This window comes from Drosophila virilis, chromosome 5 (genome assembly GCF_030788295.1).
Source record: "Drosophila virilis strain 15010-1051.87 chromosome 5, Dvir_AGI_RSII-ME, whole genome shotgun sequence".
In the NCBI taxonomy this organism is placed as follows: Eukaryota; Metazoa; Arthropoda; class Insecta; order Diptera; family Drosophilidae; genus Drosophila; species Drosophila virilis.
The window spans coordinates 5,860,250-5,884,958 of NC_091547.1; the positions used below are offsets into that span (position 1 = coordinate 5,860,250).

At 46.2% G+C, this 24,709-nt stretch overlaps 6 protein-coding genes across 9 annotated transcripts; 2 read left to right on the top strand and 4 right to left on the bottom strand.

Moving 5' to 3' along the window:
* Positions 1 to 3,946: 3,946 nt before the first annotated feature.
* Positions 3,947 to 9,344, bottom strand: LOC116650978 (SRSF protein kinase 3-like). The gene is given in 4 exon segments (XM_032436377.2): positions 3,947 to 5,810; positions 5,884 to 6,825; positions 8,255 to 8,915; positions 9,085 to 9,344. Coding segments are annotated over 3 exon segments (3,102 nt in total). The 5' UTR covers positions 8,805 to 8,915; positions 9,085 to 9,344; the 3' UTR covers positions 3,947 to 4,200.
* Positions 9,345 to 10,064: 720 nt separating this feature from the next.
* On the top strand, positions 10,065 to 14,023 carry dup (double parked). The gene is made up of 3 exons (XM_002050983.4): positions 10,065 to 10,636; positions 10,842 to 11,491; positions 12,402 to 14,023. Exons 1-3 carry the CDS (start codon positions 10,556 to 10,558, stop codon positions 13,834 to 13,836), a joined length of 2,166 nt encoding a protein of 721 aa, XP_002051019.1. The 5' UTR covers positions 10,065 to 10,555; the 3' UTR covers positions 13,837 to 14,023.
* A 274-nt stretch (positions 14,024 to 14,297) lies between these two features.
* Pms2 (mismatch repair endonuclease PMS2) lies at positions 14,298 to 23,074 on the top strand. Of its 3 annotated transcripts, none has more exons than XM_002050980.4 (8): positions 14,298 to 14,485; positions 14,548 to 14,707; positions 14,774 to 14,917; positions 14,976 to 15,544; positions 15,606 to 16,224; positions 16,279 to 16,977; positions 17,033 to 17,286; positions 22,924 to 23,074. In XM_002050980.4, the coding sequence occupies exons 1-8, from the start codon at positions 14,378 to 14,380 to the stop codon at positions 23,029 to 23,031; spliced, it is 2,661 nt and encodes an 886-aa protein (XP_002051016.1). In that variant the 5' UTR covers positions 14,298 to 14,377; the 3' UTR covers positions 23,032 to 23,074. The 3 variants fall into 3 exon arrangements, with proteins under 3 accessions (XP_002051016.1, XP_032292263.1, XP_032292264.1); XM_032436372.2 differs by lacking the exon at positions 22,924 to 23,074 and adding an exon at positions 17,336 to 17,506; XM_032436373.2 differs by lacking the exon at positions 22,924 to 23,074 and adding an exon at positions 17,348 to 17,506.
* Positions 17,500 to 19,624, bottom strand: LOC6625536 (solute carrier family 2, facilitated glucose transporter member 1). Its single transcript, XM_002050982.4, has 5 exons — positions 19,116 to 19,624; positions 18,311 to 19,060; positions 18,040 to 18,252; positions 17,879 to 17,981; positions 17,500 to 17,822 (listed from the first exon to the last, which is right to left on the bottom strand). Exons 1-5 carry the CDS (start codon positions 19,269 to 19,271, stop codon positions 17,569 to 17,571), a joined length of 1,476 nt encoding a protein of 491 aa, XP_002051018.1. The 5' UTR covers positions 19,272 to 19,624; the 3' UTR covers positions 17,500 to 17,568.
* On the bottom strand, positions 20,141 to 22,803 carry LOC6625535 (solute carrier family 2, facilitated glucose transporter member 1). Of its 2 annotated transcripts, XM_002050981.4 has the most exons (6): positions 22,648 to 22,803; positions 22,480 to 22,590; positions 21,010 to 21,768; positions 20,744 to 20,956; positions 20,579 to 20,681; positions 20,141 to 20,525 (listed from the first exon to the last, which is right to left on the bottom strand). In XM_002050981.4, exons 1-6 carry the CDS (start codon positions 22,762 to 22,764, stop codon positions 20,266 to 20,268), a joined length of 1,563 nt encoding a protein of 520 aa, XP_002051017.2. In that variant the 5' UTR covers positions 22,765 to 22,803; the 3' UTR covers positions 20,141 to 20,265. The 2 variants fall into 2 exon arrangements, with proteins under 2 accessions (XP_002051017.2, XP_070066182.1); XM_070210081.1 differs by having other exon boundaries at positions 22,480 to 22,782.
* Positions 23,063 to 24,647, bottom strand: l(2)09851 (WD repeat-containing protein 1 l(2)09851). Its single transcript, XM_002050979.4, has one exon. It carries the CDS (start codon positions 24,531 to 24,533, stop codon positions 23,139 to 23,141), a length of 1,395 nt encoding a protein of 464 aa, XP_002051015.3. The 5' UTR covers positions 24,534 to 24,647; the 3' UTR covers positions 23,063 to 23,138.
* Between the last annotated feature and the right edge of the window lie 62 nt (positions 24,648 to 24,709).

Consider the following 24,709-nt stretch of genomic DNA (forward strand, 5'->3'; position numbering starts at 1 on the left):
ATTGTGTGTCTTAGATTCGACAACTCAGAAGCTTACACTTGTTAAATAATACTACGAAAACTTATTCAAACTACCTACGAAAACATCTTCGCTTTGCTTACATTGCGAGTGCCTGACATTTGGCCAGGTGTGAGCCACGCATCGCTTTCTTTCCGTTTGTCTTAGCCAACCAGATTGGCGGGGGCACCCAGTCCTCAGCTGGTTCTATTGACATTGCGCCTCCAGCTCAAGTGACAAGGCAGCCGACACGTTTATTTAACTTTTGTTAGATGCCCGTTCCGTTCGGACACGATAAATTTTATCCTGTTGGTGGCTAGCAGGTTTGCAGAGCCCAACTTGTGGCACACAAAAACCACCACGAATTAAGCTCTGAACATTCTCTCGCGTAAGCTACAAATATATTCATGTCATTTTATGCAGCCAGCGAGGGTGGTTCAAAAAGTTAACGGAAGAACATCAAGAATCAACGGCGTTTTATAGAAACAGACGGACACATCTAGTGACAAAATTCGAATACCCTCTGCAAGGGTATAAAACATAAACAAGCAACAGACCATAAAATACCCTTTTAAAGAGCTCTCTAATTGTTTATGTGGAGTATCTTTTCCCTTTTTTTTATAGATTTTTGAGTTATCATAGGGATATAAAAGTATATTAAGGCAAGGAACATTGTAAATGAATAAGTAGAGATAAGAAATAAAATTACTTACATTCTGTATTATCTGTTTAACATGTTCCATTTTAATCAACATAATACGAGGGTTTCTGAAAATTTGAATATGAATAAAGACATGAATATGAAGTTGCATATGAATATGATTATAAATACATCCTCAAATATCCTATATAGAAATAGGTTAGAAATTTCCCACCCCATAACTAAGTGAAATCTCATCCGATTTGCCTGAGGTTTAGCTCTTGCTATTTGGCTCTAACTCAATTTGACATCTAAATCTGGCAACATTATTTATGGTCGAAATTCATGTGAAAATGGTATCCTCAAATAACCTACATAGAGATATGTCCAAATATCGAAGTTTGACCTTTTTCTCTAGCTCATAAATCTAGAAACATTATTTTTGTTCTAAATCGGTCTACAACTCATTTTCAAAGATGATTGAGAGAAGTGCAGCCATATATCGATATGAACCTGAATATGATTATGAATATGAAAGTACTCAATGAATCTCTTAAATACATACCATATAAAGGAATACATCCAGGCGAATGAGCATGAGCGTCTGTGTGTGTGAGTATCTGTGTGCGTGTGATGCAATTAAAGTCTATAAATAATAATATAAATTATAATACTCAAATAATAAATGCATTTGATATGTATTTACCCAATATTTACTGCACAAACTGCCCTCGTATTTAACGAAGCAAACATTTACATTTGGCTACGAGACATCAAATTCAATTTCAAGTTTAGCCATAGCCAAACAAACGTGATGTATCCCAAAGGTCTCTTCCTACATACATCCGGTGCACGTCAAAGGTGCGCCCAGAGAAATGTGTGTGTGTGTATGTGTGTGTGTGTGCGTGCGTGTTGGTGTCCAGCGTACGGCAAGTGTCCTGTGTCCTGTGTGCTGTGTGCTGCGTCCTGCACCCATTTTCAATTTGAAGGCAACTGCAATGTCTTCAACTTGGCTGCTTGTGATTTTTATGTGGCCATAAATTCTCAGCACGAGCTGAGCTCAGCCCAGGTCTCGTCTCATCCGCAGCTTCCGGGCAAATATGTAATTGCATGCAATGCGCCACGAGAATGGGTTATAAATGAATGCCAATGTGTTTTTGCCTTCACCGTTCCTTACGCTGCATTCTGTTCCTGCCTTTGAAGTGGAAGTGCTGCTGGAGAATTGATGTCCTGTCCGTTGAATAAGACATTTCTTTACATGAAGCCGCTGAGTGCAGCAATAAAAGATACATTTATCGTTTTCCAATTTGTGTAATTTTTCTGTTTCTTGTTCTGTTGTTGTTGTTGTTTTTGTTGTTGTTTACTTGTTTATAACTACATCAATAAATTATGTATCGTATAATTCATACTTTTCATACTCTTTGAAAGGAAATTTGATATTATGGAATTGCGTGCTATTTGCTCAATAAGAGGTTCGACTTCAAAGATTGTTTTCTTTTTTTGTTATTTTTTATTTATTTTTGGAATCATTTGGGAACAATACTTGAAACGTCTAAGCACAAGTTAACTTTTCTAGGTTTCTGGTTTCTCGTAAAGCTATAAGTTAAGTATGTTTTATGCATTTAATAGCTCCCAAGCTGATTACTACATAGTCCATTGATAGTTGCTTCAAAGAGTATCTTGATTTGTTTTCTTTTTGTATCGTTTTTTAAACTCCGGCCAGCCGAAGACTAGAGTACATGTGTGTTTACTCATTATATGGTTTAAGATAAGGTATTACATTTTTCACGTTTTTATTTAGTTCATAGGGTACTAAAAGGTTCCTCTCATTAACTTTCACTTTTTGCCTTAGGATTGTGTGTGTGTGTGTGTGTGTTCTTTATAAAGTATTAATTGCAAATGTCTATGCTTGATATATTCTTTTCTGTTTTTAAGCTAACGCGTGTTGCCTGGCTACACATACATTTCCAATTAAGTATAGATTAAATGGTACATACTCATATATCATGTGTGTGTGTGTGTGTGTGTGTTAAGGTTTAAATTGCTATTGTTGTTGTGCAGTGCGTGCGTTTGTGTGTGAGTGTGTGTGGATTGTGCAGAGAATCGAATTAATATAAGGCCACTTATCATAGTAAATAGTCAGAGTATAATGCACACATACACACAACTACGAGTATGTAAGCATGTATATATATAAATATATATATTTATATATACATAGTACACTTTCATACATATATGTATATTCCATGCCAATTATCAATTTATGTTAAGCGTTTCAATTGCTGTTTTTTTTTGCAAAAAAAAAAAACAAAAAAAAAGGTGTCTGTTAACTGCGCCGCCTAACTAGCCTTAACTTAAGTGGCCTTTCTAGGGTATATTTTTGTGTCTGTGAGTGTGCCTAGAAATTCGTGTGTTTGTTATTGTTGTTCGCTACATTTCGAATTACAAATATTTCTAATCGAATTGTTTGTTTAATAGCATTAATTTTGCCTGCTTTTTAACTTGTTGCTTTCTATTGAACATTTGATTTAATAGACAATATTCGCTTAACTCTTTTTAGCTGCTACAATTTAATTTCTGTTTGTTTCGCTGCTTACATTTTTTAAGGTTTTCATTTAATGTTAGTTATTTGCATTTTTCTTTGCTTTGCTTGGTAGTGCATTTGCTTTAGCTCAATGAATTGTAAACCTCGTGTTAATTGTTGTTATTGTTATTTAGTTTGTATGTTACTAAATTGCGGGATAAACTAATTAACTACGCTCATTATTGTAATGTTCAGCTCAAGAATACTTATATGCATAACCATGTACATATGTATGTGTGTATATGTGTCAGTTTGTGTGTGTGTGTGTGTGTGTGTGTGTATGCTAAAAACCCTTGGGTCGCAACGGTACCCTTCAGTTATATTTAACTATATACGATATATATATGCTAAATATGCGTGTCAACTTCTCTGCCTCGCCTCGCTGGCATTAAATGTACAGTAACAAATTTCTATATATGAACTGGCTGTTCGGATTTTAGCAATCTATATAGATAGATATATATTTTAATATATTATATATATATATATATTGATTGATGGATTGGCTGTTATTAAAAACCTGTTTCATTCTTTCGTTTTCTTTGTTGGTTAAACAAAAAAAATAAAAATAAAATCTTGGAGATCGTTTAAAACAAAAGAGAAAAATAATAAAAATCAAAAAATAAAAATGAGCTGTGCCAAGCTTTTGCCCTATTTACAGAGTCAGAAATAAATAAAAAGCAAACAATAAAATAAAATGAAAATAATAATTATGCAAAGAATAAAGTTAGGAAAATGTAATGCTTATAATTTCATAATTGTATCAAAGGAAAAATTGTCTAATCGGTGTAAAACACAAGGAAATAAATTAGGTGCATATGCTTTAACAACTAAATCAGATTTCGCATTAACATTTTTTAGTTTAACATTTGTGTGTGTGTGTGTGTTTGTGTGGGAGGAAGGTGTCAGTGTGTGTGTGTGTGTGTGGTGTGCCTGTGCAGAGCAGAGCATTTGCAGTTGCTTTTGTTATTATTGTTTAGTGATTGCTAAAGTAAAAGTTGTTGTTGCGTATGTTGCCACGTGTGCGCCAACGAATGCAGCTGAGCAGAGCGAGGCGGGCGTTGCGCAACAACACCTGGCCATAGGCACAGCAGGCGCATATGCGGCGCACACGCTCGGCCAGCGTGCGCCGCCGGCAGCGACGTGGACGCCAACGGGGCAAATCTTGCCGTCGACGGCGCAGTTGACGTCACTTGCGGCGCTGGAAGACGCGTCTGAGCGCCTTGCGCCAAAAGAAGCGCTGGGATTTGGGCTTGCTGTATTGCGGCGGCAACTCCTCCATGGCCATGGCCAATCCAAAATCCTGCACACTATCAACATCAATATGGTGCGGATAATGGCAATGCGATGACGATGGCTCACTATCTCCAAAGCGCTGTCGCGTTGGCGTTGCGGGCGCTGTGCGTGCACTGGACAAGGTATTGACAGCATGCGGCTGTGGTGTGGGCGGTGCGGAGGCGGTGGCCACGTATGGGGCAACCAGATAAGGACGTGCGCGCAATGCGGCCATGGCCGATGCCGAAGTGGATGCAATGGATGAAATAGAGGCCAATGTGGCCACAGATGCCGTTGACTGCATATGCTCGGATGATGCTACTGCTGCTGCTCCTATTGCTACTGCTACTGCTGCTCCTGCTGGCTGGCTGGCTCGCAGCCAACAACCAGGCTGCATCGTATCTTATCTAAGCCACGGATGCTGCAAACACTCTGCAGCTGTGGCACGCTTGGCCGGATCGAATTCCAGCATCGGTTTTAAGAAAGCCGCAAACGCCTCCGCATCACGCTTGGACCATTCATACTTCTCCACCAGCACATCCATGAGGCCCCAGGGCTTTAGCCCGGTTATGTTGCGCAGCTCGCCGTTTCGATTGAACGTCTGCTGTGCATACGTGCCCCGGAACACAATTTGTCGTGGTATGGGACCAAGCAGCTCGATTATATGTGCTATATGATCCTCATCGCGTGTATATGTATCGCCGGAATGCGGCTCAAACAGATAATCACCGGTGGCCAGCTCAAATACCATGCAGGCGGTGCTCCAGATGTCCGCCGAGGTATCATAACCAGCGCCCAGTATAACCTCCAGCGAGCGATATTGTCGCGTCTGTATATCTTCGGTGAAATGTCTATCCACCCAGCAAGCATTGCCCAAATCGGCAATTTTCACCTGCACATTGCAGGCCTCTAGCGCAGGATCACGCTTATTGAGTCGATGCTTGGACAACGGCGGCGGCGGTGGAGGTGGCGGCAATAGCGGCTCCGAATACGGGCCACCGTTGGCCGACGAGGAGCGCTCAATGGAGATACTTGAGATTTTCGAATTGCTATTCGAGTTTTGTTTCGAATTTGAATTGTTGTTATTCAACTGCTGCTGCTGCGGCTGCGGCTGCTGCTGTTCCTGTTTGGGCCGTGACGATGATTTCTTATTGCCGCCGGCGGCACCATTTGATTGTCCCTTAAGCGTGCTGGTCGAGTGGCTGCTGTTGCTGCCATTCGTATTGGAGCTTTTCAAGGCGCTGGCGCTGCTGCTGTCGCCGCTGCTGGTGGAGTTCTCCTGCGGCTGAGATTGCTGCTGACTGGTTTTATCTGAATAATGGAAAATAGGCAAATGAATATAAACTAAGTATGAAGGCTTAATACGGAGCGTTTGGCCACTTACTCTTGTTCTTCTTTTTCTTCTTCTTTTTGGCCTTCTCAGCACCTTCCTCTAGTGAATTCTGGCCAGCATCGCCGGCGCTTGCTTCGTTAGCCAGCTTGGACAGCACAGGCTGTTCTACAGCCTCCTCATCATCGCCGTCATCCTCATCTGGATCCGGTTTGGTCAGCTGCATGGGCTCTACGTCGTCGCCGTCCACATCATGCTCGATATCAGAGCTGCCTGCATCGCCATTTTGAGCATGCTTATCGGGTTGCTGCTGCTGCTGCTGCTGATGTTGCTCCTCGCCGCCAGCTTGCTCCAAGTAGTCGCGCTGCTTCTTGAACAGTTCCATGCGCTTCTTGGCCTTCTTCTTTAGCTTCTTCTTCTTGTTCTTGCTCATCTTGCCGGTGATGGGCGGCTCGCGATACTCCTTGGGCGCACGACTGACCAACGATGGATACATCTTGGAGTTCATGCAATATAATTGCGTCGCCTCAACGGCAAGCGAACGCACATGCGGTTCATCGACACACAACAGGACATTCTCCGGCTTAATGTCTGTGTGTATGATCTTACAGCAGTCATGCAAATAGTCTAGACCCTCTAGGATCTGGCGTGTTATACTCTTGACATTCTCTAGCGGAATGCCACGATAATTGGACTTGCGTATGAGCTTCAATAGATTGTCGCCCAGCACCTCGAAGACCATGCAGATGTGCGTGCCATTAACGCCGGTGATTTTAAAATCATCAAACATTTGAACCGTCTTCTGGCGACGTGGATTCAATGGATCCGTTTCGCGCACCGTTCTGAGTATCTTAATTTCATCCTTGGCCGTTTCGGCGAAATGCTGCGCCGATTTGACAATCTTAATGGCCACATAACGTTTCTCCTGCAGATCCCAGCAGAGCCAAACAGTGGAAAAATGTCCCCAGCCCAATTTGCGAATGACATGATAGCGACCTGTAAATAAAGATTCGATTAGAGTCTGTCAGACATTCCCCTAGCGTGCGTTAAAAGGTTTTTAAAGTGCACCAATCAAAAAAATGAAATCACAAATGTTTGCCTTTGATGGCAATAAGTCCATTGCAATAACTCGTCGCCGCACACTCAACCGGACAACTAAATGGACACGATGAGCTGCTCTTCAATTAAATGCGCCCTCAGAGCGCGCATTGGGCATTGTCAGCTGGGCCATTCGCATAGCACAAATTGACATTGTGCTCAGAGTATATAATGTATATATAGATACATATGCGTATATAAAGTCTGATTAGTTAATAAGCGAGTAGAATATTCGCAATGTCTGTGGGCTCTTATCATTGGATGGGCGTGTGCCTTATCGCAGGCAAAAGGTTAGCGGTATTTTCTTTGATTATAAATCCCCTAAAATGTGCTTTATGCACATCATTTGCTATAACAAAAGCATTTGCCAGAAACAAACGCACGCCCGCCCATGCCATCTCAATATGTAAAGGCTTAAACTGCGGCTGGGTGGGGCAGCGGGTGGGTCAGCGGATGGGGCATCTGCTGGTGGCAGCCACAGTATCAAAAAGTGGCAGCCATGTCGCCAGTAGCGACCGCAAAGCCAGCCAAATTCGAACTGCCCCACCCCATAAACAACCCTTGAGCGCGAACAGACACACGCAGGCACACAAACAGATGTGGCTGTATATATAAAAAGGGGCGTTCCAGATTAACAACCTGTTGTTGTGTGAGGCAATAACAACAGCAACAACATTAACAGCTACACTACAGCACAATCAGGTTGGAGGACGGTTGCCCCGAAAACAACAGGAAAAAGACTGCGTTTTGGGTCATGTTCTATGCAGCACGAAATGGGTCTTGTGCCGTGGCCTAAACAGGAATTATTCAAATTCAACTAAATAAACAACAAAGTTGTCAGCTTGTCGTCTGTCACACGCAACGAAACTTAAATACCCTAACAAAATCAATATATCAATTAATGCAATCAACTGTGAACTGTAAAATAAAAATAAAAAATAAAAGGCATGATAAAATGCCAGGAGAAACGTTGTGAGGCGCGTGAACTTTTAGTTGATAATCAATTTAGCTAATTTGTACAAATAATAGAATGCAATATTTGAATTTAATCTTTACTTTACACTTAAGCCACAAATTTTGCAGCGAGAACAGGTGGAATTTGTGAAACGAATTGGTGAAATCGCCAATAGGAATGCATTTTTCATTTCACAGAACACAAAAAGTGTTGCACAAATCGAAGAGCATGTAAATGCTTTCAGGTAGGGCATATAAAAATGGCGTGCTATATAACTGTATTGTTTCTTTGTTGTTCGGTTTTACAGGAATTTTGTGACTGGGCGTGAGGTGCAAACAGGTGACATCGCCATCCATACGGATGGAAACTTACCCTGAAACAAATCGCCAATGTTGACCGGATGATAGCCGCCCTTGCAGTAATCCTCTTTAAGTTCCTGCTCCTCATTCTCGCTGTTCATTTCCGATTCCTCCGATTCATTGGACGAACTACGCGGTGGCTGCTGATTATGCATGCTGTTCTTTGACTTCGATTGCGACTGGGTGTCGGGCGTATTGCCCGAGCCACTCGATGTGGACGCTGTGGCATTGCTAAAGGATGCCACAGATTTCGAGTTAACAGCGCCCCCAGCGCTGCCTACGTGCAGTTCAAACTTGCTGGCGCCCTCTGTGTGGCTATTATTAGCATTTTCTGGTGCTGGTGCTGCTGATGTCGCGGGCATAGCGCAGTTGTCGCCGCTTCTGTGTTGATGTTGTTGTTGTTGTTGTTGCGATTGTTGTGGTTGTTGCTGTTGTTGTTGGTTTTCTTGGACGGGAGCTCCATTTGCTGCATTTTGCTTGCCGCGTTTCTTGTTGTTCCTATGCCGCTTCTTCTTCGCTTGAATAGCCAAAACGCGGCGGTTGACGTCAGCTTTTGAATTCATGTTATTGTTGTTGTTGTTGTTGTTGCTATTGCTAATCGCTTTTTGTTATTCGCTTTTTATATATCGCTGTGTCGTTCGCTCGCCTCCGCTAATTTTCACCAAGTTTAACAGCTGTTGAAGAAATAACAACAAAAAATGTGCTCAAATCTCAATAAGGCAATGCAAAAAGATTACATTTGTATTGTACGTATTATTGTTGTTGTTGTTGTTGTTGTTGGCGTGCGCACGCCTTGTCTATGCTGGGGCTTCGTCAAGCTCAGCCAGCCAATCGTCTACTTGCCTCGGGCTCCCACTTGTTCCAATTTGTCACTGCAGCTGCTACTGCCACTTTGTTTGATTTTGATGTTATGATTTAAGCAATACGGAAAGAGAAGAAAAACGTGCGTACAATTTGCTCGGCAATTTATCGCACCGTATCGTCTTTTATTCGCAAAAAGAAAACCAAAGTCAAACAAATGCCTTGGCGATCGAAATTATGCCAAAGTGGCCCTGCCAACTTGAAATGTTCTGCATGCACTGCGCACTGTGCACGAGTAACTCGTGTAATTTTGAGTCAATTTTTTAAAAATTACTTATTGATCTACATAACGTTAAGAATAAATAAAATGCCTGAAAATGTTACTTAAAAATTGTACAAACAAAAAAAATAATTGTGCAAATCTGAAGTATGACTGAGAAACGAGCTAAGTTGGCAACACTTGTCGCCTTGTTAATTCTTAGCGTGTGCTCACTCACACACGCACACACGCAAACGACCCTAATGCCTGCTCGCTTGCACAGTAACTGTAGCACACATTTGATTTAGAATTTAGGTGAGCTGCCTATTAACAAGTTAGCGTATTTTTAATTTGTAATGTCAACTTACATGACTTTAAGCGTTTATGCATGCTAATCCAATGACATTTTGTGCTGAAACGCATGGACTTTTAGCCAAAACGTTGCTGCGCACCTATAAATCCGCGAGTGGAAAAATCTACTACCCAAAATACAACACTGGCGTTCAGAGTTGGTAAACGTTACAGATAGACGTCAAATCAGCTGTTGTGTAGAACAGTTTGCGATACATTAAATTAGTTAACCTTTATAAAAATTGCAAAACACAAAATTTTAACAAAGGAACAAATATATAAGGAAATTCATAAGGGATTTGACAGTAATTGGTGTGGCACACTAACCAGAAATTAAATATCGATATTTACAGCAGTGATATAGATCGATGCTATGCCTGCACTTTGTTATTGCACACTATCGAGATATCGCTAAATGTACAAGTTGTCGTTTGTTGGCACGGAACAGCTGACTATTGCAAAGTGAGCGAAACGTAGGTTCGTTGCTCGATTTGAACGAAAGCAGTTATAGAAATTAAAAAATGACGACAAAATAAGTGCCAGCTATGCTATTAAACCCGTTTCCGAATTTCGCTAAAAATCTACTACGCAAAATGCTACCCTCTTGTGCAGTGCTGTATAACGCACGTTTAACCAACAGCTGTGCAACAGCGCTTTGCAACACTCGAACGACTGAAATGGCGCGAAAATAATTTGGCGCGTCGCCGAACATTTGGAGGGAAACTGCATCGCCGTGGCCCAGTTGTAATTTGAGCAGTGGCAGTGGCAAGACGTGTATGAAAATATAATAAGAAAAACGAAATAGTGAGATACCACAGAGCCAACAACCAGACGTGCCAAGAGTGAAATTGTCAAGCAAATACAACAAGCCCATAAGCATAGCATTTAATTCAAATTGCAATCATGGCCCAGCCATCGGTAGCTGCATTTTTTAGCAATCGCAAACGTGCCGCCGTGGATGATGCGACCACAATTAAGACCAGGGTAAGTGGGTGTACCATGTGGTTAACCATAAAAACGTGGCCCAAGAGGAAAAAAGAGTGCAACAAACATTCCTCTAGATACTTTTGTATGCTGTGTGTCTGTGTGTGTGTGTGTGTGTAAAGTGTGGCATGCAGCGTCCTGCGGCCATTTTCTATTTGCAAAATGCTGAGACTCAAATCCAGTTGCCTTTACTAACTCATTGCAGCGTCTCGCAGAACCAGTCGAAGTCGCTGCCCCACAAAATATAGCGCTTCCGAGCGCTTCCACGAATCAGGATGTGGACATGGATGCACTCAAAAGTGGCATACGCACACGATCGGGCCGCACCATCAAACTTATTGGCGTACAGCCAACCACACCGTCTCAGGAAAGCAGAAAGAAGTCAGCCAAGGTTGAGGCAAACATCAAGCAGCCAAAACTTGTACAGTTCATACGCAAGGGCAACCTTTCGCCGCGCAAGCAACCACCCAGCAAGGCGAGCGATGTGGCACAGATCATCAATGAGCAGACGCCCAAGTTGAATGTGACGTTTGCCGCCAAGCAAAATGAGGAGAATGCGCAGCGTGGCATGCGCACGCCCACCAAACAGATCATCAAGGATGCCTCGCCCATAAAGCACATAGATCTGGCCAAGCGTGGTCTGACCTTCGACGAGATCAAGACCAAAGTGTCGCGCAGCGCCAAAATGCAGGAGCTGAAGGCCGTGCTGGCGCGCAAGGCACAACTGGAGCTGCAACGCAAGGCGCAGGAGGAGCGCAATCGCAGGCTGCGCGAGGCGGGACCATCACCAGCCAAGACCGCCAAGACGGTGCAGCTCAAGGAGTTCGATACCATTGAACTGGAAGTGCTGACCAGGTGAGAGATGCGCTACTCATATGCATAACCTATTGCGCCTGCCACAATAATTTTATTTTCGCCAGTGGCTATGGCCTAGAAACGAACGTAAACAAAACATATGCAGCAAAAAACCGGGTAACATCATTAACAAAATTTCCATTTTTTTTTTTTCATTTATTTTTTGTTCTTTGTCTTATATATATTGCTATCGAGGTCGCACTGGGCTGGGGCTGGGCATGTCTGTTGCCAGTCGCAGCGATAAGTGCAATCAGCTCGAGCTATTCAAGCGTCCAAATGCTGAAGTTGCATTTCTTTGGCCAAGCTTGTTGTTGTTGTTGTTGTTGTCGCAGCGTGACGTTGTGATCTATGAAACACCAGTCCATATGCATGTGTACTTGAATTTATGCTGCATTCGCTTACAGCAATCCATACACACAAACACACACACACAGACATGCTGCTTGTGCTATGTTTACCCTTCGCCAACAGACGTTACTTTCTTGCCTGACCTTCCCATAATTTCGGGGGTTGTTTATCTTTAAACTAACGTTGCCCGGCTTCGCCTGCATGGGAATGTATATTTGACTCTCGGACTCAGGTAGAGCTGAAATATTGTAACGGCTTTTCATTTTTTTTTTCTTTTAGAGGGTTGTTAATATCCTTACGGGGCATAGGTCTAACTGCATCGGCATTTTTTGTATTCCCAAATACGTTTTTCTGATCAGACTGTGATCCCTATGAAACTTGTAATTGCTGCCATCAAAAGTTAGCTTAATATTTAATAGTACAGTTTACTTTTTTCCTGCATTCATCTAACTAGTTAACGTATAACTTATCACAACTCGAAGCTTAGTGGGCCCTCTTTAAACTATATTTGCAATACACAAAGAAATCGAACTAATCTTGCCCCTTCTCTGATCCCTTACAGCCCCTTGAAGACATTCAAGACGCCCACGAAGCTGCAGCCACCCACACCGGACAAGCATGAGTTGATGTCACCGCGGCACACGGACGTCTCGAAGCGTCTGCTCTTTAGTCCGGCCAAGAATGGTTCGCCAGGCAAGCTGCTGGAGCCGCCAGCATATAAGCGCTTTGCCAGCCTCGCCGAGACGAGCAAAGCCGGTCAGCTGCCCTTGCCGTACAAGTATCGTCATTTGCTGGAGGTTTTCAAGGCTGTGGACTCGGTGGTGGCCATGTTCCACAATCGCAAGGAATGCATCACATTCAAGAAGCTGAAGCCGGCCGTGCAGCGTATGCTGCGCAAGAATTTCACGGAAATGCATCTGGCCCAGATCAAGCACGTCTATCCGGATGCTTTCATCTACTCGCAGATGAAAACACGCAATTTTGGCTCAATCTCCAAGGCTGATTACTTTCAGCTGGTCATCAGTCCCAATGTGGAGCAGTTGCCCGAACAGCAGCGCCTCAATAAAGTCAATGAAGACGATGTGCTCGCGTCGGCACTGTCGACGTCCATGAATCCACACGTCATGACCGCGCGCATGCAGAAATTCCAGAAACTGTTGCTTCAGCGTGTCATGGAGGAGCATGACAAGTTTTTACGCTCACTGGATCCACCGATTATCATTACACGGGCGCTCACACGTTGGCATCCGCAATTCGATTTGGAAAGCTGCAGCGAGGTGGAGCTGGGTGTGCTGCCGCAGCCGCCGAACGTGGAGAAATATTCGTCAGCCAAGGATATACTATCGACGGCACGCAATCTCTTCAATTGCGCCACGCCCATGGAACGCGTAATGGATCGCTATGAGGCCAAGCTTGAGGCGGATAGGAGTCAAGCAAATGCAGCAGCTGCAGCTCTCACTCAGCAAATGGCACCCAGCGAGACGACACCAACAAAACAAATTGCAATAGACACCACCAAAGCCACCACAGAGACTTCCACTGCCACGCCCACTGTTAAAGAGTGTACGGCCACGACAAATACTGATGCCACGTCCAATCTGCTGAAGGGTTTGCCCCAATCGTTAATTGACAAAATACGCGCCAAGCAGGCAGCCAAAGCATTGGATGCCATGACACGTCGTCCGTCCCAGGATCAGGAGGCTACCAATTATTCGCGTCTACCGGACTTGGCGCGTCATCTGCGCAACGTATTCGTTACGGAGCGCAAGAGCGTGCTTACCCTCGAGATTATCATTAAGAAAATACAAAACAGTTTCCGGGCAAATCTGACGCCGCAGGAGATTGAATCGCATCTGAAGCTGCTGGTCAAGGAGCTGCCGTCCTGGGCATCATTTCATGAAGTGCGTAAGACTATGTATCTAAAGATCGCCAAGGATCTGGACATGAATAAGATCATTGAGAAACTGGAGGAAATTGCGAATGAGAAGAGCAAATAACTGAAGATTCAGATTAGGCAATATATCTGCAAATCCCAGACCCTGTGGACTATATCCAGCTATATGTATATTTAAGTAAACACTTACGCTCAATTAAACTAGGAAATTATATTGTTATTCATACCATTGACATAATTATTATCTATATATTTGACCCATTATAAACAAACCAAACACTTTTCATCAACTCATTGTCATTTACTCAATTATTTTGTGTAACTCAAACGCTTTGTACGCTTCATCAATTATTTTATTAGACAACTTATATATTAAGACTCATTGTCATGTATCACGTTGATTAAATAAATGTTTTTCTGGAAAGTTATTTGTTATATTGAATATACATTTGCATTCCACAGACTGAAATATACCGCGAACCGTTGCCGTTTAAATTTTAGGCGTAATCTAGTACATTTTTTGCATGAGTCTTAGGGCAACATTGTTCTTGTTTATTTTTTTGTGTGGTAACACTGTTGGTAGATGCGCGCGCTTTGCATTTGCTGTGCGATTTTATGGATTATTTCCGCGAATTATTTTTACAATGCATGATAATGAGACAGATGCGGAAATTCCAAAGCCGACAAGTGCAGAATCGGGTCAAATTAAGGCCATAGCAAAGGATACAGTACACAAAATATGCTCGGGCCAGGTGAGCTTTTATCAAAACAAAGCCAAAGGCAAGTATAAAGAGTTTTTGTATTTGCGTTGTAGGTGGTGCTCAGCTTGGCTGTGGCCATCAAGGAGCTGGTGGAGAATTCCATAGATGCGGGCGCCACACTGATCGAGGTTAAGCTCAAAGATCAAGGACTGCAGGGCGTCGAAGTCTGCGACAACGGAAGCGGCGTGGAGGAGGCCAATCTGGCGGGCATGAGTAGGTTACGCTAAGAGCTCGGCAAATGGTTTGGTACTAATTATGCTTTTTTGTTGCCTTGGGCAGCGGCCAAGTATCACACCTCCAAAATACGCGAATTCGTTGATCTGCTGGGCGTGGAAACGTTTGGCTTTCGCGGCGAAGCGCTCAGCTCGCTCTGTGCCCTCTCGGACATGGCCATACAGACGCGCCACAAGTCTGCGGATGTTGGTGAGTCATTGGTTAGGAAAATAAACCTAAGACTACTAAGCCCCGTCTTCTTTTGCAGCCCTGAAAATCGAACTGGATCACGAGGGCAAAATCAAGAAACGTTCGCCCTGTGCCCGCGGCGTCGGCACCACCGTCACCCTGAGCAATCTGTTCGCCACGCTGCCCGTGCGTCGGCGCGACTTTACGCGCAACATCAAAAAGGAATTCAACAAGATGTGCCAAATACTGCAAGCCTATTGCCTGGTCACGCGAGGTGTGCGCATTATCTGCAGCAATCAGACGCCCAAGGGCGTCAAATCTGTGCTGCTGCAGACGCATGGCGCTCAGGATGTGCTGGCCAACATTTCGGCTATATTTGGGGTGCGCCAAGTGGCGGACCTGGTGCCGCTCAAGTCGCCCTTTGAGGCGGGCGAAATCAGCGAGGAGCGTTTGCGGGCAGAGCTGCAATCCGCCAGCGACACGGCTGAAACCACATGCATAGCGTTTGGCGCCGAGGATGTGGAGCGACTGAATCAAGCTGGCTTCCAGCTGGAAGGCTACATATCCAGCTGTCGTCATGGTGCTGGCCGATCGACCAGAGATCGTCAGTTCTTCTTTGTCAATGCGCGGCCCTGTGAGCCAAAAAATGTGCGTGTCAAAGAAAACATGAAAATGTGTGGACTATTTAATAGATGGCTTACTTTTCCAGATAGCCAAGGTTATGAATGATGTCTACCATCGCTATAATGTGCAGCAACAGCCTTTTATATACCTAAACATTGTGACGTCACGGGCCGAGGTGGATGTCAATTTGACGCCTGACAAGCGTCAGCTGCTGCTCAACAACGAGAGAATTCTGCTGCTGGCATTGAAGAAGTCGCTGCTGGACACCTTTGGCAGCCTGCCGTCCACATTTCAAATGCAAAACGTGTCCATAGTCAGCATGTTGGAGCCCAAAGTGAAAACAGAAGACATCACAGATGAGCAAAGCGCTGCCGATGCTGCAAATGAAGATGCTATCGAGCCGGATGTGCCGCTTAGCTCCTCGCAACGCTTCATGGATGTGTTGACTCAATGGCGACGCACGGGCGACACAAAAGGCGTGGCGCCGCCTGCGCCCACAAAACGACGTTGTGGTGAAACGGAAGAGATTGCCGCGCGCGCCATGAAAATACAAAAGATACAGAATTTCCTAACACAAGAGTCCACCCAGGCAAGAAGCTATAAAAATGATTCGGATTCGGACGGGGACGAGGAAGTGGCTGGCAAGCAAACGAGCCCCAACAGCAGCTTTTTGAGCTTAAAGCAGCTCAAACAGGAGTCCTTGGGTAAGTGCAGCAGCCATGGGCATGTTCATATTTTAATGCTTCTCCCACTTGCAGCCTACGATGAGCTGCTGGAGCCGACGAAGATGCCGCGCATTGATTGCAAAACGCTGACGCCCCTGAAATCGCGTCGGAGCATTGTAGAGCTAAGGACATTGGCGGCACCAGTTGAAGAACACACGCCGGCTGCCCAGCCGGATGCTGCATCCACCTCCTCACAGACAACCATCGAGTACAGCGATGATGACATTGAAATGCCCACGCGCATCGAGTTGGATGGCAACAGCGATACAGAAACTGCACCGGCCAATATAGCCAGCGGCGAGCTGTGCACCACGCTCGACCAGATCGCGTCCAGTTTGCGGGCACAGGAGCAACAAAGGGAGGAGCGTAGACGTTGCGCCAAGCTGCAGCGTTTGCGTTTCAAGAGCGAAATCAATCCGAGTCAGAATCAAAATGCCGAAGCGGAGCTGCAAAAGGAAATAACGAAAGCGGACTTTGAGCGCATGCAAATCATTGGACAATTCAATTTGGGCTTCATCATTGTCAAGCTGGATGATGATCTGTTCATAGTGGATCAGCATGCAGCCGATGAGAAGTACAATTTCGAGACGCTGCAGCGCAACACGCAGCTGGAGCACCAGCGCCTGACGGTGCCCCAAACACTTGAGCTGACGGCTGTCAATGAGATGATACTGCAGGATCATTTGCCGGTCTTTGAAAAGAATGGCTTTAAGTTTGAGATCAATGCGGATGGTGGGTTGACTTCAATTTCAATGTTATCTTGAGCTAAATCTTGTCTTGTTTATAGCGCCCGCTACGAAGAAGGTGCGTCTGCTGGGCAAACCGTTTAGCAAGAACTGGGAGTTTGGCAAGGAGGACATAGACGAGCTTATTTTCATGCTGCAGGATGCGCCCGAGGGCACCATTTGCCGGCCCTCACGCATACGCGCCATGTTCGCCTCACGCGCTTGCCGCAAGTCTGTGATGATTGGCAAGGCGCTCCACAGGACAACCACCATGCGCAGGCTCATCACTCAAATGGGTGAAATCGAACAGCCCTGGGTAAGTGGAAGACAAGAACTTTGCACATATTAAAGCGTATATCTAAAAGATTGCTAGGTAGCTATGATAAGAAAAACTCTGCGCGAAAGCAGACTCTGCAGGCAACTACACAAGCTCAAGAATGTGGCAGATGCACTCTGCAGACTCTGCCTCGAGGACGACGAGACGCCACATTCTGGCGAACTCAAGCGTCCGTAGAACGGGACTTGGAGGTTATCTAATATGACCTGAGTCACCATTTAATGATTACGAATAAAATAACGCTTAAAATAAGCAAATGTATCAAAGCACTTTGCTCCTGAAACCATGTGAAACGAGCTCAGCTACCTCGGAGACTTCACGACCGCGCGTCTCAGGCAAATAGAATTTGGTGAGCAGAAAAAGCAGCGAGCTAAACAGGGAGAATAGCAAGAACACCCAAGAACCCATCAATGAGTGCATGGTGGGAAATAGGAAGCCAACCAGAAAATTGCAGCTCCAGCCCGTTTGATTGCCCAAGGAGTTGGCCACCGAGCGAGAAGGCACCTCGAAGAGCTCTGAAAAGAATGTGCTTTAAATACAAATACTATAATTTCTAGAGTTCCAAACAGACCTGTGCCTATGAAGGAGGGCATGGCACCCAGCGCCAGCTGAAAGGCAATAAGATATAGGAAAATGCTGGCAATGGTGCCATAGATCAACCAGGGTAACATCGCCTGCCAAGAGGGAATTCAGTTAGACAGTTTGGATTGGCTTCGTGTGCGCGCCACTTACGCTGTATTCGACCAGCAGGCCAAAGGCGAACATAAGCAGAGCACAAAAGAAGCTGGACAGGAGCATAAGGGTGCGCCTGTTAAACCTGGCCATGAGCCAAGGATTCAGCAGCGATGTGGCCAAATTGACATTGCCGGCGCACAGACTCAGCAGCTCGGCGGTGCGTGGGGATAGGCCGCTGCTGCGAAAAATGGACACGGAATAGTAGAAAATCTGTCGGAGTAGAAACTGGTTAGCTTTATCGCAATGGCAGCGAGTCTGCCAAACGAACCGAGGAGCAGCCCGTCAGCTGCTGGCCACCCTGGTAGGCGCAGAGCAGCACCAGCGGCAGCAACATTTTGGAATCCTTCAAGACCTCACTGAGGCTGCGACTGCTGCACTTGCCGGCTGCCTCCTGTTCCATGGCCTGAATCTCTGACTGCAGGCCAATATTGCCGCCGCGCAAACGGACGAGCATATGGAGTGCCTGCTGACGTTGCTGCTTCACTATATACAACCATTTGGGACTCTCCGCATAGCAGCGATAGGGAGCATAGCAAATGGCCATGAAGACCACATAAAAGCCGAGCGCCAAATGCCAGTGCTGCTCGCCGCCGAGCAGCGCTTCCATGCTACAGATTTGGGCCAGCACAATGCCCACGGAGAAGCCAACGGCGCAGCTGGCGCCCAGTGTGCCGCGCTGCGTCAGCGCTGCAATTTCGCTGTGGTACATGGGCAGGCCGGTGGTAATCAGACCAGCGCCCAGGCCGACCACCAGGCGACATAGCAGCAGCAGCTCCACAGACTGCAGCAGGCGGCAGCTGAAGAAACCCAGAGCCGCCAGGAGTAACAGCGAGCCGCTGAGCAGAAAACAGCCGCGACGGCCGAAACGATTGGCAGCCCAGCCGGCGCAGGCGGAGCCCAGCACGCCGCCAATCAAATAGATGGACACAATCGAGGCCCATAGCGTGTCCAGCCCAGCGGGCGTCAGCTGCATGCCATAGTTCTGCAGCAAGGTGGCCTCGCACCAGGCGCGCATGTGCTGCAAAAGTTTAGGATTAGAATGTGGGACTAGACTTGGCTACGAACTGTCTTACCACGGCGGGATTGTTAATGATGCCCATGCAGTAGCCGCCGGGCACAGCGGCGCCAATGGTGCTGCCCAGCGTGCTCCACACGAGCAAACGTGTCCACTTCGGCCTCTGCTTCGTTTCATGCTGTTCAGGCTCCATCAGCTGTCTGACGCTCTCCATGCGCAACTGTCCTGCCAGTGCAAATGTGGCTGGCTTTTTAATCAGTTTCTGTAGCCGCTAATCCCTCGAGAATTTATGAGAGAAGCTGCAGCTAAATGGCATTAACTTTGGCGTGGCTTTCAATGCCCTTGCAGAGGGCATTAAGACTTTGACACGAAATGTGCTGCGCATTAGAGAAATCGTCCCCGCATAGAGAGAGCATATATATTCATGATCAGCAGCTCGTGCTGAGTAGTTATAGACGTGTCCGTCCGTCTCAGTGCGACTCCCTTATTCTTAAAGCTAACTGCCTGAAACAAGGTATAGAGGAACTATCGGACAAAACGTAGTTGAGGTTTGCCAAGATATCCTGAGTCTTAATATCCAGACATAGACATGAACGTGCTTAGATTTGCTTTGCTCTTCATAATATCGAATTCCTATATAATGGAACAATCGGAACAAACCAATTTAATTATAATATCACAAAATCTTCTTCAAGATATCTTTATCAAACTTCACATTTACTTTTTTTGCTTTCCTATAAATGATCTATTATATCTAATAGCTGATACATATTCTTTTCGTAAAAAATCCTTCTCCTTAGAACAACTATTTTTTTTTAAGGAATTTTTTATGGACTTCACACGTGAGCTCTAAGTCTTGTTAATATCATAAGACTATATTATATAGAATACGAAATCATATATTGCATCTGAAGAATTGTCTAAAAACAATATTTTATTGTCAAGGCTGGGAATTAAAAAAAAATTATCTATCTTTCTGGCAGCCCAGAGATAACAAGAGAAACCAGTTAAATGATGAGTTTTTGAAAAATTTGTTTGGTATTCCAAGATTTCCCAGGCTAACATATTAGTAAAAGCTCATGATTAGAAGACTCTATCATATAGCATATATTATATTAATAGGGCACATTTGCCATAAACCTGCAAGAGTATTTAAACTTCGGCAAGCCGTAGATAATTGTTTTTTTTTTTTTTTTTTTAAATTCTTATCACTGTCTGAGACGCTTTGATTTAAAGCCGTCGGCAACCAGAGGTGCCACCTCGGATGGATCCCGGCCGCGCGTCTCCGGCAGATAGCGTTGGGTCAGCACAAACACCAGCAGGCAGGTAATGGAGCAGGGCAGAAAGACCAGGGCACCCCAGGCGTTCTGTAGACTGGGAAAGGCCATGCCAATGATCAGATTGCACAGCCAGTAGACGACGCTGCCCAGCGACATGGCCGCGGAGCGGGGCGCCACCTCGAAGAGCTCTGTCGAGGGAAAGCTTAGAGTCGGGAAATAAGTTCAATGGCAACAATAGCACCTGCGCCTATAAAGAAGGGCAATGGACCCAGGCCGAACTGGAAGACAATAATGTACATGAAGATGCAGACAATGCAGCCCATGGCAAACCAGCTGAAGCTCTCCTAGAAAACGAAAGAAGTTAAAGAATAACATAATCCCAGCCGGAGGCCAGCCCACAACTCACAATAAAGTGCAGCAACATGGCGAAGAGGAACAGAAAAACACAACAGAAGAAGCTGGAGACGAGCATCAAGGGTCGGCGATTGAAGCGCTCCATCAGCATGGGACCCAGCAGCGCAGAGGCCAGATTTGTGGAGCCCGCGCCCAGATTGGCCAGCTCGGCCGCCTGCGGACTAAGACCCGCCTTCCGGAATATGGACACCGAGTAGTAGAAGATCTGCAAGAACGAAAATTACCTCAACGACACGGAGCAAGTGCATCCAGACGCACCGCATTTATGCCCGACAGCTGCTGGCCGCCCAGGTAGGCGCAGACAATGATCAGCGGCAGACGCAGCTGCGGATTGGTCAGCACTTGCAGGTAACTGCACGGCGTGCTCTTCACCCTCGCCTCCTGCTCCATGTCGTTCAGTTCCGCTTGCAGTGCCGGGCTATCTGCCGCATAGCCGCGCAGTAGCTGCAGCTGTTGTGCCGCCTGTTGCTTGCGTCCCTTGACGATGTACAGCCATTTGGGACTCTCCGGATACCACTTGAAGGGCGCATAGCAGAGCACCACGAAGATGCCGTAGAAGGCGAGCGCCAGGTGCCAATGCTCCTGCCCGCCCAGCATCGATTGCAGGCTAAATATTTGCGAAACGACCACGCCCACTGTCAGACCCAAGGGGCAGAGGGGGGCCAGCTTGCTGCGCTGCTGCAGTGCGGCCAGCTCGCTGTGATACATGGGCATGCAGGCGGTAAGCAGGCCGGCGGCCAGGCCGACCAGCAGGCGGCCCAGCAGCAGCAGCTCCACGGAGCCAAGCGGGCGACAGATGTAGAAACAAATGGCGCCCAGGGCCAGCAGCACGCCGCATATATAAAAGGCGGGACGGCGTCCAAATCTGTTAGCGATGGCGGCGCCCGTCAGTGAACCCACAGCGCCGCCCACCAGAAAGATGGACACAACTGCTGCCCAAAGCAGCTCCAAGGCGCCTTCGCTCAGCTGCAGGTCATAGCGCGAGAGGAGTGTCTCCTGGCACCAGGCGCGCATGTGCTGCAGAGGAATGGAAAGAGAGAAAGATTTAAGGCGTATCTCATGCCAATGGATGTATAACACAATGCACAAGGATAACAGAGAGTTCAAAAGAAATTATAACAAGTTGTATAACAGAAAGTATACCAGGTAGCTTAATTGGATGTATAACAACTAATAATTTGGGATGTATAACAGACTTTATTAAAGAAAGGATAGCAGGAAGTTAAACAGGAATTTTGAACAATCGATAAACTTTCCATTCATATCCCATACTCTGTTATTTATACTGTTATATTATGATTAATATAACAGAGAGTGTTATAACTCAGATTGGTTAAAGGATTAACATAGATAATCATTTATAACTGGATGGAATAAGGGGAGGAAGGATATAACACGGATTATAATATTTTGTATAAGGAGTTGTATAACAGATCACATAGAAAGGATTATAACAATGATTATGCCCAGTGAGAATAAAAGGATAAGAAACAATGGATTATAAATTGGATGATTACAAACGAAGTTAAATGAAATGTTTTAACTTAATGAAAGCAAATGTATAACAGTGATTATAACAGTTGCCCAGTTAGAATAAAAGGATAATGAATATAACTTGGAGGATTACTAAAGAAGTTAAATAAGTAATTTTACTGAATAAAAAGACAGATGAGATAATCCGAATTGTAACAATATTATAACAGTTTGCCCAATGGAACAGCTACTCACCACAGCCGGACTGTTGACCACGCCCGTACAATAGCCCACGGGCACGGCGGCGCCCAACGTGGCGCCAAACATTGCCAACTTCAAGGTCCAGCTCCATTTGGGCTGTTCATCCTGCAGAACGAGAGTTGGGCATGTGTTGTACGAGCCAAAGCCACGTTTCGATCTTACCAAGCACTTAGCGCTGTCGCCTGCCATTAGCGGTGCCTCCAGAAGTCTCAATGGGCTGGCGCCAAATGCGCCGCCGTCTTTTGGCTGTTCCATGTTGCGGTTGACGTGTGCGTGCATCTCGTAACGCGTCGGGGCACTGCTCCACTGGCCACTGGCGGGTTGTATTTCATTCGGGGCAAACCGCGCACTGTGCAGATAAGGGCACGTTTACGATGCTTCAGATAGCGAAAGGTTTAACTACAATTTTTTAAGAGTATTTAATTATTTTCACTGCAGAATTGCCCGCACGGCCGCCCGACCATGCGTCATCTAATCAATGTCACGATGCTGATGGATGAGGAGGAGGACAACAACAACGACGATGCCAATGACGCCCCGCACTAAAACGTCAGCCGCAATAAAACGTGCCAAACAATTGTCAACAATATGTTTATTAGATTTTATTGTTTAGTAGCTAATGGTTATCTGATAGATCCGAAGTTTTATCATGCTCACACGCTGATCGTGCGAAAGATGTTGAAGCCGCTGTGCGCCGTAGAGAGCAGCACGCCGGGCAGCTGGGCATGCCAGTGCAGCTCCTTGATCTCCTTTTGACCCTGATGGATGAAGAGCAACTGCGGCGGCAGCTTGTTCAGCTCTTCGTCGTTTTGGGCCGGCGCTGGCGCCTGATCGGCATCCTGCTCGACAGCCAGATCCCACAGGGCAATCTGATCATCATCGCCGCCGGAGGCCAGCACCGTTGCCTCACTGGGATTCCATTCGACGGTCGTTATATGATCCGTATGATGCTTAAATGTCGCGATGGGCTTTTGCGTCTTGAACTGACGCAGGTCCCAAATGTGCAGGAAGCCATCGTCACCGCCGCTGGCAATGAAGGGCTCGGTGTGATTCCAAGAGATGACATTGATGTCGCTCTCGTGCGCATTCTCGCAGGTGAGCATGCAGGCTTTCTGGGGTGCTGCACGGCAATCCCAAATGCGTATGGTTTTGTCCACGGAGCAGGAGGCCAGCACGCTGCGCTCATTAGGACTCCATTGCAGATCCTCGACAGAGGCCGTATGGCCCACCAATGGACGCTGATCAACCTTCCAGGTGCCATCCTCCAGGGGACTCCATATGTGTATGTCGCGTCGACAATCGCCCGTGGCCAGCACACCCTCAGCACTGGGGCTCCAGTCGATGGCAAATCCCTCCTGTTGATGGCCGCTAAACGTGAAGACAGGTCGCGTCTCATTGCTGGCGCTCTGTTGCTCGTATTGCTTGAGCAGCTGGGCATCCTCGACAGCCTGCAGCTGCTGTGACAGATTCCAGATGTTCACCCTGCCCAGTTCGCTCCAGGAGGCCGCAAACACATTATTACCCATGCGGCGGGCACGCACACGATTCACACAGCCCTGATGCTTTATTAGGGCGCACGTCATTTGCGGCTTCTTCAGCTCACTCTTGTCGGCCACATCATCCTGATCATCCTCCAGCTCCTCATCGTCGAGCTCATCATCGTCGCCGTCCTGTGTCTTGTGCAGGTTGCTCATCTTCATCACAATCAGATTGTTGACGTGGGTGCGCGCAGCCTGTGTGCCGGCTACTATGTAGGCCGTCATGGGAAAACTCTCCCTGCCCGTGCCGAGCTCATCGGGAACAATGTCGAAACTCAGGCAGGGCGCGCCCGTTGACGCCTGATGCAGCATCACATAGGCGCTCTCATCGCAAACCAGCTCCTCGTCCTCGGCCAGCGTTTTGCCCGGCAAGTAGACCTGTTTGGGCGTTTTTGTGGTGCCTGGTTCGCCATCCGCATCCTCGTCGTTATCGCTATCGGGTTCCATGTCGCTCTCGGCGTCCTCAGGCTCGACAACCTCCATTTCAATTTCATCGTTGGCATTGTCCATGGCTATTAAATCACGTCCAATCGAAATACCTAAATTTATTGTTTTGGCGCTGCACGTGTGCAATTGGGCCAGGCAACAGTGTGACCAGTACTGCAAATTTTCAAAAGGCGCAATTCTACTTAGAAGCAGTGTGCTCGTATGTTCAATAATGAACGAACTGGTGCACTCGATTGGGC